Below are 20,048 nucleotides of genomic sequence, written 5' to 3' on the forward strand. Positions count from 1 at the left end.
TTCCCGCTCTAATTCCAGCATCTCGGCTTCCTGTCGCAAACCGCTCTTTAAACGAAAATGCGCTCACACGCACATGGCAGGAGCAAACACTTTAAATTACGTAACGTATACAAAAATTGTGACAGCGTTATAGTTTAACTGTTTTATAAGAATGTAGTTAAAACGCAAAACCAGTAGTGCTTGTTTGGTCTTGCTTGCTTTTTTGCTCTGATGTCAGATTTCTGCTTCAGTGGGCGGATCTTGAGGGTTGAGTCACACAGCTGTCAAAGATAGCTGTCACCCAGTTTGATGATCAAACACACACTCACTGAATGAGAGTGCAGGAGCTTCAACAGCCTGTCCTAGGTACACAACGATGTGTTGCCAATCACACACCTGAAAGCGCTGTTTAACGATTCATCAACTGAGAAACACATCGTGAGATTGTTCTGACATTGAGGACTAAATATTTTGAGGATTTAACGCGGTGAAAGCTCGACTGGGAATCAATTCGACAGAACGCCACGACAGGACGCCAGGGGATTTTTCAAACGGATATGAAAACTAAAAAGGGTATGTATCTTGTATGTATCGTCCTTGGAGAAGAGGCTGTACCGTTTGGGTGCACGTAATGTAATTAAAGTTGTCTAATGATAAAGCGTTGGGCTTTTTTCCTTACCGCCTCGTGTCCGCTATTGTTTCCGTTTCAGACAAAACAGCCCCGTTTTTCTCACTGCAAGTGCTGGCGCTCTGTCAGACTGACCCGTTTCTGGGATTTTAATAAACGTGTCTTCAAATAATGCCATGTATATTTATTTTTTAAAACGAATGCTTAGATATTAACAGGAATTTGATATATTTAAGCATTTTGAGTTTCGGTTAAATTTAATATTACTTTTGTGCCGAATTTGAAACCACGCGCTTTGAATGCATGGAAAAAGAGATTTGCCTGTTTGAGTAGCGCCACGATGTAACAGTGTTTCCAAGTTTTCCCATCTGTAATTTGTTCAAAAGCAGTACATCTGTTAGATTTAGATTAACGTATTAAACGTTATTTACAAAGTATTTGTAATTATGTTTTATGTAAAATGGGAAACAGTATGGCTTTAATTCCTGAGCTCCTTTATGAAGTTTGGTTTGCTCCCTCAGGCTACGCTTTCGCGTCCTCGACCTCGTGTTACACTCACAATAGTTCTTTCTATTCCCGCTTTGTAACGTCGTATTTAAGCTAAAGTTGGCGAATAATTATATAAAGTGTAACAAAACACGATGATTTACAGTGAATATACGTTATTAAAGTTTTTACGACTAGAAAACTAAATAAAAAGCTTGTTAGAAGTGTGTAAGGAAGGCATTCTTTTGTTCAGGGAAGATTTGCAACAGGTCCTCCCTCCCCCTACTGCAGTGACTGAGTTCAAGTCAAGCTCAACTTTCTTTGCAAACTTTGGTAAAGCTTGTCAAATACCAAGAAAATATGTTTATCTTACTTTGTTGTATTCGGGGCCAAAGTATAATTGAATGTAAACGTTTCTAACTGTGCCTAAACGAAAACGAAAATATTTAGGCTACAGTTTGTTATTCTGTAAATTGCATTTTTTTTTTTAGATTTGTGTACTTGCATTAGGTTACACTGTGAAAATCAGTGTGTAGCAAAACAATTGAATTAGTATGGGGGGGTTGAGGGTTCTGGAAAAACTAGATTGTTGCAGATGATAAAAACAACTACTGAAACAATGTGTAACGCTTAGAATAATCTTACTTGTAAGGTTTTGAGTCAGTATATATTTAAGTAACACAAAATGCTGTGATATCAATCTATGTACGTATGTACTACAATATATAAATATTTATGCTAACTTGAACCAAACAGTTTGATTAGACTAAATATTTTGGTTTGTTTGTGATGAATCAAAGTAGCAAAACAACATCCTGTTTTAAAAGTGTTTGTATACTCTGCTGAGTAAATAAAGCTAAATATTACATTCTTACTGAATAACTATTGCACTATAGTTTTAAAATAAATTTGAATGTATGTGTATTTTAGATTGTGTTACTTGTTCTTAAAACAGTACAGTGCACTCCAGAGGTTTTTGTTGTTACCTACTTCCCTTCACCACATGGCCAGACATGACAGCAAGGATCTGACACATCGGCTGCTACACATGCTCATAAACATGCAAGAGGATATACAGGTCCTCTTGTGCACCATTAAGATTAGGTAATTTTGGAGGGAGTATGTGTGTGTGTGTAAGACTATGGGGGAGGGGAGACCTGGAGCAGGGGGAGTTGATGGCTGGTAGTCTTTGTCCCTCTCAAACACTTAAACAGCAGTTACTACAGCAGTACTCATTGTCTTGTGCATTAAAACTTTATTCTACATGTAGACACTGTTAACAATGTCTTACAAGTAAACATGTTTAAAACACCATATGTTTGAATCATTATTAAATTTAATGCTGGGTCTTGTCTCTTTATGGTATGTAGGAATGTTGGCTGTTTCTGGCAGCGAGACAGAAGACGATGATAGCATGGATGTCCCTTTGGATCTGTCATCCAGTCGAGGAGCTTCAGTTAAGAGGAAACGAAGAGGCAACCTTCCTAAAGAATCAGTTCAAATCCTAAGAGATTGGCTGTATGAACACCGCTATAATGCTTATCCTTCAGAACAAGAGAAAGCACTGCTCTCGAAACAGACTCATCTTTCAACACTACAGGTAAATTGCTTAGTCCAAGCCATACATAGCACTGAGTCTGGGTAGAGTTTAGTCTACACACTTTAATGAATGACAGATTGTTGCTTTCCTTCTGGCCCTCAGCTTAAAATAGAACATAGCTTAAGTGTTCAGTAAGTAGAGAATTTTGGTGGTTTTAGTTTTGTTGATTAGTAATCTGCATTCATGCTTCACCAGCCTTTTTATTTTTATTAAAATTATATGTACAAGGAAACCAACTATTATATGACCCAAGGGAAAGGAGAAGCATGACAAAGTAAGAAAAGGATAGCTATTTAAACTGTGACTGATGTGTAGGCAGATCTACACATCTTTGCCCCACAGAGAGGAGAGAGTCAGGAATTCCCCCAAACTCAGCCAGCTGTCTGCTAAACAATAGTGAGACACAATACACATTAACATAGTGAAGACTGAGGTCAGAGACATACTATGTTTCCATAGTGGGTAGCTTCTTAAGTTTATGACTGTAGTGAAAGGGTATCTTTACAATCTGAGAGAAGCAATTTTCTGTGGCTGCTTATATATATATATACACTATTTCAGAACACTATTTCACAAAAAAAAGTGCCCATACATGTAATTTACAGCTGCTTTAACTGTAACATTTGCATTTGAGTAAGTCTCTTTGCTCACCCCTTGTTCACATAGTGAAAAGTGCTGACCCATTTGTATTATTAAAACTCCACACTTCAGGCACAACAAGGGTAACAGTCATCTTTAAAGCTAAACCATTACTAAGGTGGTTTCAGAAAGCAGTGTTCATCAAAATGCTTAATGACCTAATTCAGTGTGCTGTCATGTGGAAACACTCTGCTGTTTAAGTCTGCCAGCTCTGCTTTTTTTTAATGAAAAAAGTGCCTACAGTTAGTCACATGTAACTCCAGTAAATCTTTTTTTAACTTTAGTGAAACTAAAATAAGGAAGTTATTTGGGACAGATTTTTTTGCATTAGGCATGTATTTAGGAAACTTGATGGTCCCATCAAATATGTATTGTTGTATAATTATGTTTAGCTTGTTTATTAATTTTGAGAAGTTTAAATGCTACATTTATTTTATTGAATATATAAAAAATGGCCAGTATATAATGCTAGCAGGTTTAATGCTAGCAATACATCTTGTCATGAATCTTAAACCCTTTTCGGTTTGAAACTGTGTGTTTAAAGTAAAATACCAATTGCCTTCTCTTTTTTCATGATAGGTTTGTAACTGGTTCATCAATGCCCGTCGACGGCTCCTGCCCGAGATGTTGCGGAAAGATGGAAAAGACCCAAACCAGTTCACCATCTCACGCCGTGCTAGCAAGGGCCCTGATGATTTAAGTGTCAGCTCACACTCTCCCAGGCGTGAGAACTATGAGCTCACTTCACCTACTTGCCCAGGCACCATATCCTTGTATCCTAAAAAAGCTTCATCACCCAAAACACCGCCCTCACCTGCTCTGCCCAGACCTTCAGTCATCTGCCACACCACCATCACAGCAGCAGGTACGAGAGTGGAGGGCTCCACAGAGCTTGCAACTGGCATATTTAGTTGTCCTGTAGGCACAGGGCTGGGAGCAGAGTTTAACACACCACCACCCACACCGCCTGACCTGACAGCACAGGACTTTAGCGGCTTCCAGCTGCTTGTAGATGTGGCACTGAAACGAGCTGCCGAGATGGAGCTACAGGCAAAGCAAGTTCTTGCTTAAATTTGAAAAGAGCAAGTGGATAGATAGAGGAGTTTTAAAAACTTTACTTCTGTCCCCAGCCTCTATAAAGTGAACTTTGCTGGGAGTTCAGAGACATGACTCGATAGTGTTTGAGGGGGAGAAATGAAATCCTAAAGTCCTGATCATTTCTGTTATTGCCTAATGAAATCTAATTGTTCGTAGAATTCACATTTTAAGGTGCCTTGGCAGTCACACCTTTTTGTATTTTCATGTATGTGTATATAAATATATGTATATCTTCTTTTTTGCACACAGGGGACCAAAAATGTATAGACAAAAGCTGTATTGTCTTAAATATTTCCTAGTTTTTTAGAAGATAGGATTGTGTCTTCTTCAGTTCCAGTTTTCATTCTAGTTTTGCAGAGTTCGACTCTGTGAATGTTTTGTGCTGCCTCATTTTAGGAGAACGGCTCTGCGGTTTATTCTGCCTCATTCTTTTGCACAATATGGCAGGTCATCTCAAGTATCTTAAAGTATTTTTGTTGTTCTTACTCTTTCTCTGAACTTTAATCACTACTGTTCCAGGTCATACTGTGTAGTAGTTAAGATTTTTATATTTGATATTGTAAAAAAGACTTGTTTTTTATGCAATGTTTAGTATTTTCCATTATTGAGGGATATTCAGATGTAGCATAACTCTAGTCTGGGATTTCCTCAGAACACTCAGTATAGAACTGGCCAGTGAATGTGCCCCTCCTCCTGACACACACACATGCCTGCCTCCCAAAAGACCCATCTGCTTTACACTGTCCCCAACTTCCAGCACCTACTATTAGCTCCTCACACCTCAGTGATCCTAAGGAACAAACACTACATGTACGAAAAGTGCTATTTTTTTGTTGATTTTACAATATCAAGAGACCACTTTCCACAGATAAAAGAAGAAATAGTTTTATGTCACTGTAAAGAGGAAGAGAAAATGAATTCCAAGTGGTTTTGGGACCTTAATGTGCATGTATCATAGTCAATTAGATATGATGCCTAACTGACATGAGTCCTCTTTCATACTGTGCAATGTTTGTGGCAAACAGGGGTCACACAGTGTTTGAATAAAGTTTTGTTTTCTACAAAATGACTGAAGGAGTTGTTGTTCATTTTTTAGGAAGTTAAAATGACTGAAGTGCATTAAAGATCCATTAAAGTAAATCCTAAAATAATAATGATATTGATTTGAACATGTTACTATTAGAGGCAAGTCAAGAGAGGGATACAAAATACATTTTAAAAAGTTCTTAGTTTAAAGGTAAGCTAAAATTAAGGTATTGTTTGCTTTATATGGGCTAGGTTAAAATCGTTTTAGAAAAGAAGCTACTTGAAGCAGGTGCTGTGAAGTCATGATTTATATGAGTTACTACCGGCCTGCCTTAACATCTCACGCAGCAAACATGGCCCTCTGTATTTCAGCATGTTTCTGCAGGATATTGCTAAACCCTGCTGACATTCCTCTCTCATCCTGTCTGTGTCTGTATGTGTGTGAACCTCACAAGAGCACCAATTAGCATAATCCTGCATTTAATTAGCAGTGGCTAGCATCAGACGTCAATGATGGCTTGCCAGTGGCGTCTGTGTGTCCTTGCATACACACAATGACAGCAGATTAGTAGACACGTTTGCCTTGGATATTTTATTCACACTCTGACAGGCAGCTGCTCTTTCAGTTAGACATTTTACAAAGCTCAGCCTGAAAGCCTATATTCTGAATAAGCATCTTTGTAGAGTGTTATATACAGGGGATGAACAAAGTAACATAAACATCTCCCAAATTAATATCAATGACTTAAAAAGTAGTAGGACCACTGTCCGCCTCCAAAACAATTTAAATCTTTTTTTATAATACTGGTATACAGGTTCTCAATGGTTTGCAAAAGTTCTTCGAGAATATTTTTCAGTTCTGAGGTATGGAAGTGGAGATGTAATTTACAGGACTTGCTGCAGGACTTCATAAAGAGCAAATAGAATCTTGTAAGTGGGGAAGGGGGGTTGGGGAACCCCCATACTGCTTGTTACCTGGAAATGCTGGCATGCAATGCTTACATACAGAATGTCAGTGGCTCTCAATTAGCTCAATGATTCAGAATGTCAAGCTTATGGGCCTTGTATTTCTAAAACAGTGGTTTACTTAGCTTTTGATTTATTTTCTAATGTTCTTTGTGTCTGTGCAAGTTTCCTTTATGTTCTCTGTTTTTGTTCTGTCTACAAATCATACAGACAGTAGACTGACTACTTTAAGTTGCCCCTCGATGTGAGTTTAAAGGATTGGCATTATGACCATGGTGTATTCATGTCTTTAGTCAAGTGAGTGGCACCTGGCACATTGCATTAGAAAGTAGTTGAAAATAAATTAATAATGAATCTAATTTTTATTTAGAATCAAATTGGATCTTTACTTTAGAATAAGACTTTTATTCACTGGCTTTGTGCTCCTTAATGAAAAGTTTGTGTCTATGATTCAGATAAAGAAAAACTGGCTCTGTGATTTAGACTGCCCAGTGTTTCTGGAAATGCTGAAATTAAATGCTACTGCAGCATATCGCCAGCGTTTCTCTTTAATATCTATCAGATTTAGGATGACTGACCCAATGAGTCAGTGCTAGTTTACAATTAGTGTAAACAGAAAATAGAGAAAGCTCCTGGACTGTCTGTGGTGATTTGTTGGTAAAAGATGCACTGATACATAATGGCCCAGAGATTTGGAATTTCATTCAGACCTGAGGGGTGTGAGGGCCAGTTCATTGTAACAATGCCTTAATCATCAAAGAACTGCCTACACACTCTGGCCACATGACACCAGGCATTTTCCTGCACCAGGAGGACCCCAGGGCCCACTGTATCAGCAAAATGTCAGAGTGAGGCTCTGTGGAGTTAATCCTGGTACCTAACAGCAGTGATGCTAACGTTGGGTATCACATATATGTTTGTGCAACCCCCTGAACCTGCCAATTCTGGTGTTTTCTGGAGAATGCTAATCGAGCTGTACGGTGCTGGGCTGAGTACAGGTCCTGCTACAGGACGTTGAGTCCTGATTGAGTCTTGACAGTTCGGTAAAAAAACATGCACACCAGTACCCCACTGGAGGTCATTTAATAGGGCTATGACAGTGCTCTTCCTGTTCCTCCTCACTCAAAGGAGCTAATACTTGTCCTGCTATTGTGTTGATGACCTTCTAAGGCCTTGTCAAGCTTTTCCTTACAGCCTGTGTTTGGAAATCATGCTCTTGAGCCTGTACTGGGAAACACAGCAAACCTTCTTGCAATGGCACGTATGGATGTACCAATCTGGACAAGCTGGACTAACGGTGCAAACTGAATGTGCTTTAGGTACCGCCTCATGCTACCATTAGTGACAAGGACACTAACAAAACTAGAAAAGAATTAGTCAGGAAGAATAAGGAAAGCGTAATTGTCTTTTGGTGTTTGTCGTAGTGTTGTATCCTCGCACCTGTTGTCACTTTCATTTACACCAAAGCAGGTGAAACTGATTCACAATAGATGCTTCATAACTAGACAGACTAATATCTTTGGTGCTGGTGTTATACTGTGAAGTGTTTCCTTAATTTTAACAGCGTATAAAGAATAAAACCCTGGACTCAAGTTTATTTATTTTAAAAAACCATTAAAGTTATCCTAAAGGCTTACATACTATATTTTATTGTAATCAGTGTGTTTAAAACAATGAAAAGCACAAGTTTGTTTTACTATTTTTGGCAAAATGTGGTTTCACATTATTATGGCAATTGACATTATTGAATTTATTAGGCTAATTATAAAGGGTGAACAAAATTTGTGGACTGATGTACAGTAAATGTTTTTATATGACATTTATTTATTCGCTCCCAATAAAATATGGTGTATTTTTCAGTCACCACATTTGTTTTTCAGATAAAAAACTAAAATGTGTACTGAATAAAAACAGGGTATTCGTAGTAGAAGTCAACAGTTTACATGTACTTGTAAGAGACGTGTATGTAATGTTATGTCAGAAAGTTTATTTCTAATATTTCACAACAAAGTATACAGTATTTATTACAATATGCTAAGATTTACTTAGCGTTTAGTTAACAATATAATTGTTTTACTGGTATGTTGTTTTACCACATAATTTATGTATTAGCCAGAAGTGCACAAGCATTCCCACACTAAATGTTACAATTGAACAATGACAATTATGTGTGCTGTTTTTCAACATGAGTGAACTGGAATTGCAAAGTGAGACTTGGCAATAGAATGAGTGATTAGATCTGCTAAACTGGTTTACTTTTAAGTGAGAAATATGAGAGAACTGTTTAGGGATTAAGTCATTCACCATGTAAATTAGGCAGTATGCAAATGTTAGAATTTGAAAATTGTAGTATTTTGTAGAGAGACCGGATTTATAGAAAAAAAAAATCCCACATACTAAATCGCTGTATTTAAGTGGTATTTAAGTATTTTAATAAGCAAAAATTAGACACAACATTGACTGTGCAGTAGCAATTACAAAATATCTATTTGGTTAATATTTGGTTATGTAATATAATTTGTAATGTAAAATACATTTGTGTATTTGTGTCACTAATTGTACTTACAGAATGCTTTGTTACTGGTACTCTGTTATATTAAGTACTATAATAAAGTACAAACCCCATTTTCAGAAAAGTTGGGATCTTTTGTAAAAAAAATAAAAAAAATAAAAAGAAGAATCTGTGTTTTGTTAATTCTTTGAATCTTTATATCACTGATCAACTTTATTGCATTTTGTAAATATAAATGCATTTAGAATTTGACGCATGTAACACTCCTAAAAAGGTTGGGGCACAGGTGTGTTTACCCCTGTGTTCTGTCACCTTTCCTAATAATGAGACTTGATACCAGACTTCAGCTTTCTGTGGTTGCTGGCACAATTAATTGTTGCAGTTTTGCAAGTGGAATTTTTGCCCATTCTTTAGCTGCTCTGAAGTCTGTTGTCTGATTCTCTACTTCATGATGTTCTATACATTTTCAATAGGACAGAGATATTATCTGCAGGCATGCCAGTCAAGCACACACACGTATCTACGAATACACGCTGTTGTAGTGCATGCAGAATGAGGCCTGGCATTGACTTCTCAGGAAAAGACATTGCCTTGATGGCAGCATGCGTCTCTCCAAAATTCCAATGTACGCCTCTGAGTCTAACGTACCTTCATACATATGTATGTCCCATTCCATGAGACATTGTTTCACCCCCATACCAGATGTTGACTTTTGCTGATTGGATAGTCCCTTACACCTAAGGCACAGAAAACTCAACATCCATTTCCCCGAAAACAAGGTAAAACTTGAACTCATCTGACCACAGCATGTTTGCACGGTCTTTTGGTCTATCTGCAAAAAGCATGGGCCTACACAAATCAGCTGAGTTTCTATATTGGATTGATGTATGGCTTTCTCTTTGCATAATAGTAAGTAAGTAAGTAAGTAAATTTTATTTATAAAGCACTCTTAAAACAACTTACGTTGACCAAAGTGCTGTACATCGAAAAGCATACATAACACAACATTATATTAAAAAAAGTAATAAGAGTTTCTGGATGCATTTCTCAATACAGAGGTACAGCGGGTCATGACAATGGTGTAACTGACAACACTGCCCATGAGGCTATTTTTATCATAGAAGATTGACAGTTTTTCACACAGTGCAGGTTGAGAGCTTAAAGAACAAGCACTTTTAATAGTAGTAGTAATTTCTGGCGCTGCTCCACACAGACTTAGATTCCCTGATTGTTTTTACAATATTATGTATGGCAGATAGTAATTTGCCAACTTGTACTAAAAAACTTTGTTTTTAAGCTGCTTGACAACTCTCATTGCTTGCAAAGACAAGTGACCTTGTATACCTGAGGGTACATCATAATACCCTCACCAGCTACCAATTCACCTGCTTGGAATATGTTTCAAAACATTGTGTAACAAATATGCTAGACAAATATTCTAACCTTTTACTCTAATTTTACCTGGTTTTTATTTTTTTTTAGTTTGGTGCAGGCATCAAATTTTAAATATTATTTACATATAAATAAATATAAATAGGTTTTGTCTCAGTTTTGTCACTTGTTTGATTTGTATTTTACAGAAATGGGGGTTGTGCGAGAATTAAGTGTTAAACCTATGTACCAGTGACTGTCATGATAATTTAAATATAATTTTACATAAGAGAATTTGGAGCCTTTTACAGGAATGATTTAATTTGATATTCAAATGGGACAGCTACACAGAAATGTACCCAGAGTGTTGGACTAAGCGTGTAAAATGTCTAAGAACCAAGGCGTTCCTTAATTTAAAGACCACTGTAATAAAATGAGTACACCTACATACACACCCCAGATAGTCTCCCCTGAGGGTATGTATGTTGTCTATCACTGATAATGTAGTACATTAAGGCAGACTTCATATTTTGTGTGATATTAAAACCATGAATCATAGTAAAAGGGGGCTATTACAATGCATAACAACTACAAAAATAACACAAGAACAGTTAATAATGTGACAAATTAGAAAGCATACAGAAAACAGGTATGATGGGGCAGCTGCATATTGTCTGCTGGGTGGAATACACATAAAATTTATTTGCAGCTATACACAGTGAACCATTGTATATATTAGAATATGATAAAAGTAGCTCTATATGTTTCAAGTGCAAAGTATTATTTTTCAACTGTAATAAATATAAAATGTGTGTTCAGCTTCTCGAGTGTGTCCAAGATGTCCAGTTTTGTAAATAATCACACAGGAGCAGCACTAGCTATTAAACAGTTAATTATTAGTACTAATTTTACTATATTATATTCTGTATACTATAAATACAAAAATAGCATTGTTTTCATATTCTCCCTCCACTGTGTCTACATGAAAATTCACAACACATTTTTAAAATGTCGTATACTCTCACAAACAAAAACAAACAGCCAGTGAGGCCAGGACGTCTTAGTGTGTTACCTGTGCTACATTTCATTTAAAAAAATCCTTTGGATAATAAAAATACACAAATTAGGAAGCACTGTGAAACATGCAATTAATGTGTAGGTAGCACTAACAAAATGCCCAACTTCCACCCACCCTTGGAACCCCAATAATGTCTTAAATAAAGAACTTTCTTTAATGTAATTAATGTAATTAACCTAGTAACTCTTTTTTAGATTTGAGGCGCTTTCAATTGGTTGAACTTTCTAATTTAGATTATCCTCTTTAAACTGTACAAAATAGTGATTTTATGGATTATTGATTATATTATACAAACATATATACAGCAGTAAAATGTTAAAAAAGAAATCAGCTAAATAATAAGTAGGATGTGTACATATTAATCAGTATTGTTTAAATTGACATTAATTGCTGTTTTACAATTTATGCTGCAACAGCAAAGCAATGGTGACTGGCGAGTAGGTATTTGTATAAAAGAATGCAGTACAATTTGTAGTACAAATAGATGTGTTTTACATTTGTTTTAGTCAAACAAGCAGAATTGAAAGAAACAGGAAAAGGATGCATAAGTGTGAAAGAAAAAAAACGCAGGGAAGTGAGACAAAAGAACACGGGATAGGATATTATTTGGATGGAAACTATCTTCAAGATAGTAAGTTCAAGAATTATTTTTTAAAACAAAACTAAACTAAAACAAAAATTCAATAAAAAGACGAATTTAAGCATGTTTTCATTAATACTGACTCCCATATTACCTATGTTATTGTATACATTTCATCTGAGTGAATGAACAAGCTTTTGCCATAGCTTTGTCAGACTACTGACCTAAATTAATCAAAAACCTGTAGTGAGTGCTGGTAATTAACCAAAAATACTAACAATAAAATTGTTATTGTTATCATTGTATTTTTATCCATCTTCACTAAGGCTGCCATAATTTGGGAGCTGATTGTACTACTGTTAAATTTTGAGATAGAGGTGTTTACATGATGTCAACCATAAAAGTTCAGCATGACGCTTAGCTTTTATTACTAACACAGTAAAACTAAACTAAGTCCACTAAAACTAAACTAAATGGTGCTACAATAACAAAAAATGTTCAAATATCCTTTTATTACCTCACTTTCCCAAATGAAATTAATCTGGTCTTGGTTGGTAAAAATGCCATAAAATAATTTAGAAAGCAAGGTGGCCAACAGCCAAAAAAAGACAGAAAATATGGAAGAAGCTGATGAAGGATATGTTTTGTCCTTGATAAAAAAAAACAGCATCACCCATTCACAGTGAGAAAGCATGAAAACACAAATATTGCCCTTTTAATTAAGTAGTAATACTGAAAGTTTTTGTGTTTTATGGTAAATGTATGTATTATACTATATTAATATAGCAAGATAGCTGCTACAATTTGAAACAAATCTTTGGGTGAATAACAAAGTAGCTACATCCTTACTTGCTGGATTAGGGAGAAGAATGTCCAGTAAGAGGGCCACAGTGCAAAAGACTCTAGTGAGTAGTGATGACGCTATAAATACCCTGCGTTAGTTTTTGTCATTCAGTGCTTTTGTATATGGTTGCGTTTGAGTATGTGTATGTAGATGAGCACTCAGTGGGCTGTGGTGTTTTACTTAAGCTTTAGGTACTGGCTTTAACTTGCATCTGTAAACATGTTCATAATCGTGTCTGAGCCTCAGGGATGTAGATCTCGATGCTGTCCGCACACTCTGTGGCGGAGCTCTGACGCAGCATGGCAGCAGCACGTTTAGCTGCTAGCAGCCGTTTTCGTGCCTCCAGTCTTTGAGAGCCCTCCAGAGAGCGATCCCTTACCAGCAGGCCTTTTCCTGGCTTCCGCGGCACCAGTGGAGGATTTCGCCTATCCTAAACAGCAATGATAAACCAATTAGGCTTTATATAAAACAGCAATGATAAACCAATTAGGCTTTTTTAAAAACAGCATTAATAAACCAATTAGCCTTTTTTAAATCAAATTCAATGACTTAAACATTGGCCCTTTTCTCTAAACAATTTATGAATTAGGAACATTTTGTAAGTACTTTTTTGTTCTCTGTGTACAATGAAATACAATATTTTTAAAACAAAAAGGAAATATGTAAAGTATTTTAAATGGAACAGGTTGAAATCGACTGACATGTACTGTGTACTGTCATTTACTGCATTTATGTGTCATAAATAAATAATTATAAAAGGAAAGACTAGCATGCAACAGCCGTTTTGAGCAGCAGATCCGTGCACATAATCAACAGCTGGCAGTTGCAAAGGTGAGCGTGTGTGGTAGCAGACATGTCTGCATGACGGGTAAAACTCATTATACATTTATAAGAAAGCACATTATGAGTAAACTACATACTGCTTGCAGCAAAGGTGAGTGGCATCTCAAAACCAGATCACTGTCAAAAACACAAATTACCAAAAACAAAAGAACATCAGGCAAAAACGTGTGACATCAATTAGTAATTCATGCAACAAAAAGTAATTCATGCAGTAACTAAGAGCAAAACAAAAGTTAAAACAAAAAAGTAACACCGTTTTTAATGTTTTGTCATACCATGCAAGTGCAACACACAGAAACCTCAGCAGTGGATACATTTATTAGTCAGTGTGGTATTTATTTTACCTTTTGCTCAGGTGGTTCTATTAATCTCCAGTTGTTCGCTTTGAGCTGATGCAACTCATCAAACTTCAAACTAATATTTTCAATAGACAACTGCAACATATCCCAGAATCCTGCAAGGTCTTGTGACACAGGTCGTGGATGGGCATTGGGGTTCTAAAGTAATCAGAAAAAACAATAATACTCTTCTTTTCATTTTAGATCTACAATAAATTGTTTGTTAAATAGCGAGAGAAGTTTCTTAAATTTAAATTACACAACACTGCACCTAACTGGGCTTGACTAATAGTAGTCCACATGCACATAAGTCTTTTTGATGTCTAGAATTTATTATTCAACATTTTACACTCGATCATGTTTCAGTTACATTTTTGGTTAATAATACAAATACTGCTTTCTCAAAACTCTCTATACCTTAAAAAAGCTCAAAAACATTACTACTGACAATGAGAAAAACTTAACCAGCATCTAAATTACCTATATTTTGTACGTTTCTGTATAGGATGGGATTAAAATGTACCCTGGTAATAGCCTATTATTACATACCCTCACTGGCATCTAATATTAAAAAACCCTGCAAGTTAGTATGATTAAAAAATAAATCACTTTTAATGCCAGTCCCATAATGCAGACCACCAATGAGATTCAAGCTAAACACATTCTACACTTTAAGCCCAACCCACCCCTCCGCCCCAAGAGCCAATATTTAGTGTGAATAAATGCAACATAGATTTTTTTGGTTAAATGGTATGTTAAAGAGTGATCTATATTTCACCTAGTAACCTTTGGAGTCAAATTTGTACTCTATGCACCTTAAGCAGACAAAAATACAATAGAGAAACCCAAGACCGTAGTGTACATTTGTTTTTGTCACATAACGTATAACTTTGCTATGATGTGTCCAGCCTGCACGTGTGAAAGTCTGACAATACCAGTAAGGCAACACTTTATTTAACTGGGTTTCAAATGTGGCTTTAAGCAACTGACTGAGTGCTCGGTTTTCTCTAGTAACATTTGCATAGTTATTTCATAACAATCACATAATCATAAACAGCTATTTAAAAAAAAAAAAAAAAAAAAAAAAGGTCACCACCTGGATTTAACTAAGCAAATAGGTAAGAGCCTCCCATTGGATAATTACTGCATGGGTGATTATGTTTCAGCTGGCAACAAGTTATTTAACCCTAACTGATGCAGTGAGTAGCTTCTCATTTGTTAAACAACCATGTCGAAAGACACATCCTGCGGTCGTGGAAAAGATGTTAATCTGTTTTAGAAGGGTCAAATTATTGGCATGCAGAGAAAACATCTAAGGAGATTGCTGAAACTACTAAAATCAGGTTAAACACATTATTAAAAAGTGGAAGGACAGTGGGGAAACATCTTCGAGGAAGGAATGTGATCGGAAAAAAATCTTGAATGATCGTGATCGGCGATCACTTAAACGTTTGGTAAAATCAAATCGTAGAAAAACTACAGTAAAACTCAGGGATATGTTTAATAGTGAAAGTAAGAGCATTTCCACACACACAATGCGAAGGGATTGGGACTAATCTGGGGTTGCTGCAGTTGGTCAGGTCTAGGTTCAGCAACCTAGTTATGTGCCCAAAGAATGAGGTCAGCTGACTACCTGAATATACTGAACGACCAGGTTATTCCATCAATGGATTTTTTCTTCCCTGATGGCACAGGCATATTCCAAGATGACAATGCCAGGATTCATCGGGCTCAAATTGTGAAAGAGTGGTTCAGGGAGCATGAGACATCATTTTCACACATGGATTGGCCACCACAGAGTCCAGACCTGAACCCCATTGAGAATTTTTGGGATGTGCTGGAGAAGACTTTGCGCAGTGGTCCAAATCTCCCATCATTAATACAAGATCTTGGGGAAAAATGAATGCAACTCTGGACAGAAATAAATGTTGTGACATTGCAGAAGCTTGTGGAAACGATGCCACAGCGAATGTGTGCCGTAATCAAAGCTAAAGGCGGTCCAACAAAATATTAGAGTGGCCAGGCAGTGTATATAATTATGTAGTTCAGGCCAAGTTCCACTGTCTAAGTGTTAATATAATTTCTGTCATACAGCTATTAAACACCTCTGTGAAGGGCATATAAATATTTCTGGCTTCTGACTGACTGACGGATGTGTGGTTTGCACATACCAAGTTCTCCTCACACAGCTCCTGGAACTGCTGAAACTTCTGTGACATTAGCAGCTGAGCACTACCTACTGCACTTCGAATCTTTCCCAGTACTACACAGGCACACAAACATAAACACAAAATTGAGTTTATAGAGAAAAAAAGATACAAAGTATTGTTTGTAGCCTGTATAATGCAGTAAACAAAAACAATGCCTACAAAATTTGTTTCCAAGGCTAAACACGTTCACACATTCAAACAATTTGTAAGTTCAGGATTTGGAAACATTCTGTTTAGATTGCACTGACTTTAAAGTGAGGTGGCATATATGTTGAAGGGGGAGGTACCTTACATTTAGAAAACATTTATTCTACCAAACTAGCAAACAGCAATCCAGAACCAATGAGTCAAAAATAAATAAACAGCTGTGTTAAGTACTGTGTGTGTGTGATATTCATTAGACTAACAAAAATGTGTTATACACAAAATAATTCATTAACTGAAATTTTGTATTAATTATTATTAATAATAATTTTACATGAATACTTCATAATGTTATAATGTAAAGTTATTTTACTTAGTTAGTTTACTTTCTGTAACAAGGTTGTACCATCAGTTCTTTTTAAATAAAGCCTGTATCTATTTTATTAAAATTATTATTAATTTATTTGAGTTAATTTTTAAACCATGATTTATAAATCATGATGTTTTAATCTTATTTATCTAAATTAAAACATGGAGATGAGGGAAACATAGTAATGCCATGTATAAAATAACTATATAAAAAAAACATTGAAAAAAGCAAAGAAGGAATAAAAAGAGAAAAGAAGGACAGTAGCAGAATCAGAGGGGATTCCTGATGGTAAAAAAAATTTCTGGTATGTGTGTGAGAGACAGGGAGGAGATGAATAAGCCGGCTTTGTGACCAGCCACTGTCGGCACAAACACTCATCGAGCTGTGTGTATGTGTGTCTGTTTAAGGTGGGAAAAAGGAAAAAAAAAGAAATAGAGAAATAGTTAAAGAGGATAAAAGTAAACAGTACATGTGACAGAGCAAAGTACTGACAAGAAACAATTTCAAGTAAGATAAAATAAATCAAACACACAAACACACACACACACACACACACACACATGTGAACAACTCACAGTCACACACTTCTACACCTGATGCCAGAAAAGGAAAACAGGCACTTAGGACTCCTGATCTTTCCATTCTATACTGTGTATCTTCCACACACAGAGCTCGACTAGCTTATGGAAATATTCACTCATTGCACCCTGAACTTTAAAATGATTTTTACTTAAACATTAAGACTGATAATGCAGGTGTACTAGATTGTACACTTCAGAACTCAGATGACACTGGACATTAAACCACATTTACCGTGTTTAGCAGACACTTTTATCCAAAGTGAGTTACAGAAGTGCGTCTGCTGTAAACATCTCTCCAACACAGTACCAACAAACAACAATTTAAGAACACAATTCTGCCAAAACCCAGATAGAACAGAAGTATAAAGATAGAATAACAGACCTGTTTTTTAAAAGACAGATTAAGTGCTTGGTAAAAAGTGGGTCTTTAATGGTCTTTTGATGACAGGAAGAGACTCAGCTGTTCACACAGACAGGGGAAGTTCATTCCACCACCTGGGTGCTAGCACAGAAAAAAAGCCTTGTTGCCTGTGTTGAGAGTTTTGAGGGGTGTATCAAGAAGAGCCAGATTTGTGGCCCTATGGGGTACGTCTAATTAGCGTATTTAGCAGTTTGCTAACATATGTGTACTAGTGTTACTGCCTTTTTGTCTTAGTGTCTTATTGTCTTATTGTCAACCCCAGTGTTGTATAACGCTAACAAAGATTTGAAAGAAAACTGTCAGAAAGAAAACTCTTGAAGCACTGGATCTGAGGTCAGATAAAATACAGAAATGGGTAAATGGCAGTCACATAATTTAAACTTAAAAATGAAATTTTTGCAGTCCAGGTTAAAAAATAAGAGGTCCTGCAAAAAGTTGTAATTTAAACACATTACTTGTTGGCATGGCTCTATATTTGCAACCTTTACACCAACAAAATTAAAAAATTAGACTGATTTATAGCTAGATTTATTATCCCAATCACTCTAGACTTTTGTCTATGTGGACAAATGTAATTTTTTGGCATTCAGCGGCTTATTATTGTGGCAAAATACAATCCAAGCAATTTAAGTTAAGGACCTCACTCAATGGCCCAAAAGTGACAACCTGGCAGGAGCGTGGCTAAATCCACCTTATCACCAATATGATTTGCCATACAGCCAGAGTAGCCCTTCTGTTCGTTCGTACCAGATGCCATAGCCTTCATGTCTGGCATAGATGGGTTTTGGCTGCCCAACAACCTGTCAGTGGTATCTGGCATGTCTCCCACTCGGACAACCTTCAACAAATACTTAACACAGCTTCCTGTAAGCACCTCTCACTGATTCAGAAATATTTCTACTAAGTTTTTTGGCCATAACAATTTGGCCTATTTAATTTAACCCTGACTGTGACATGCACAGCTGTACAATAGGTATTGTCATGCACACTTTGGGAGTAATCCTAAAGTAGCTCATCATTGTATATTACAACTGACAAAAAAGTGAGTATATTTTTACATTTCGATAATCTATAAAGATGCTTTGGGTCAATAAGACATTCATAATCAGTAATAGTAAAAACTAAATCAGGGTTAAGGTTCCCCTGCTACATTACTTACTTTTATCTGGCAAATCGTTTTCACGCTCATCCTCCTCCATCTGCTGGCACCATCCCTCCATTCTCTCTACTTCTGCCTGCAGCAGTTTTAGGAACCAACGTCCATCACGTGGACACACTGAGCCAGGCACCCCTACTCCTGAACTTTGCTGCTCTTCCTCCTCATTTGTGTCCATCCAGGGCTCAGGTGGAGGCAGGACAGAAGGATCAAAGGATGAGTAGTCATCTGGTGAACAGGCATGATAGTGGTTTCCTGAACCCTGTATAGACACGGTAGATGTGGATGATTCTCGAGAAGGCTGACGTGGAGTGTACACAGCTCGTTCTAACTCTTCCGAAAGATCCAGATCAGCCTGCACAGCAGCGGTGACGCTGTTGGAGCGTGTCACTCTGTGGTGGCTGGGAGGACAGAGACACAATTATTATGCTTGTGCTAATGTGTGTTAGTGTGTTTTGTTAAATATGGATCAAATTTGAAAATTAAAAAAAGTGTGAAAACTTTAGTATTACTTTTTATCATTAGCTATTACTTTTACGGGAATTATGGGCAAATCCAAAAGCAAGACCATAAGAAAACTTCAAAAATGACAAGTTACAGGTAGTTAGACAATGTGGATGACATACAAGCCAAGTTTAGACACACCAGATTGACATTTTAATCTAAACGCTAAAATGAAATTAACAAAAAAGAAAAAAAAAAAGCTGGACAGATAGGCACCCTGTGGAACAGGACCTGTTGCGACCCTGACCAGAAAAGGCGATTGATGAAAATGTAATTAAATAATAAAAATAAATAAATTATAATTAAAATAACAACATTTCTTTGCATACTTAAGTCTCTACTCAAAAAAAAAAAATTGGTGTATGTTGTACAAATGTGTCCAGGTAGTGATGCTGGACAGAAAGGCCTGACTTGCAATCAGCATTTGATTAGGTGAACATGAAGGCTCTGTGCAGGTCACTAGTTTCCTTAAACCAAATGTTTGGCAGAACTGCTTTAAATCAGACACTCAAATGTTTTCATCACTGTGCAGCTGCATAACACAAAAATGTCTCAGCTTTAGCTGAAAGACAGATGACCTTATGTTTTTCGTTAGACCTGTGTAAGAGAGTAGAACTTATCCTTCTCATATTAGGTCCAAGATGTCCACATCCTGATGTAGCAAACCAGCCCAC

The 20,048-nt window shown here is 36.6% G+C and overlaps 2 protein-coding genes across 3 annotated transcripts in view; one reads left to right on the forward strand and one right to left on the reverse strand.

The window, feature by feature from the left end:
• The first annotated feature begins 311 nt into the window (after window positions 1-311).
• Window positions 312-5,499, forward strand: tgif1 (TGFB-induced factor homeobox 1). 2 transcript variants are annotated; one of them, XM_062991975.1, is made up of 3 exons: window positions 312-552; window positions 2,464-2,693; window positions 3,912-5,499. In XM_062991975.1, the coding sequence occupies exons 1-3, from the start codon at window positions 537-539 to the stop codon at window positions 4,401-4,403; spliced, it is 738 nt and encodes a 245-aa protein (XP_062848045.1). In that variant the 5' UTR covers window positions 312-536; the 3' UTR covers window positions 4,404-5,499. The 2 variants fall into 2 exon arrangements, with proteins under 2 accessions (XP_062848045.1, XP_062848044.1); XM_062991974.1 differs by lacking the exon at window positions 312-552 and having other exon boundaries at window positions 2,417-2,693.
• A 6,987-nt stretch (window positions 5,500-12,486) lies between these two features.
• Window positions 12,487-20,048, reverse strand: part of dlgap1b (discs, large (Drosophila) homolog-associated protein 1b) — a 209,656-nt gene continuing 202,094 nt past the window's right edge. Inside the window, exons 9-12 of the mRNA XM_062991045.1 lie at window positions 18,874-19,271; window positions 16,160-16,251; window positions 13,995-14,147; window positions 12,487-13,237 (exon numbers count right to left, since the gene is read on the reverse strand). Coding sequence (XP_062847115.1) covers window positions 13,031-13,237; window positions 13,995-14,147; window positions 16,160-16,251; window positions 18,874-19,271 — 850 coding nt within the window. The 3' untranslated portion in view covers window positions 12,487-13,030. The remainder of the gene's footprint in view (window positions 13,238-13,994; window positions 14,148-16,159; window positions 16,252-18,873; window positions 19,272-20,048) is intronic.

This window comes from Trichomycterus rosablanca, chromosome 3 (genome assembly GCF_030014385.1).
Source record: "Trichomycterus rosablanca isolate fTriRos1 chromosome 3, fTriRos1.hap1, whole genome shotgun sequence".
Classification (NCBI taxonomy): Eukaryota; Metazoa; Chordata; class Actinopteri; order Siluriformes; family Trichomycteridae; genus Trichomycterus; species Trichomycterus rosablanca.

Bases quoted from the DNA above. Each gene is read 5' to 3' on its own strand.
- tgif1 (XM_062991974.1), top strand. From the start codon at position 2,433: ATGCTGGGTCTTGTCTCTTTATGGTATGTAGGAATGTTGGCTGTTTCT. The intron at 2,694-3,911 runs GTAAATTGCTTA...TTTTCATGATAG, and splicing joins CTCATCTTTCAACACTACAG to GTTTGTAACTGGTTCATCAA.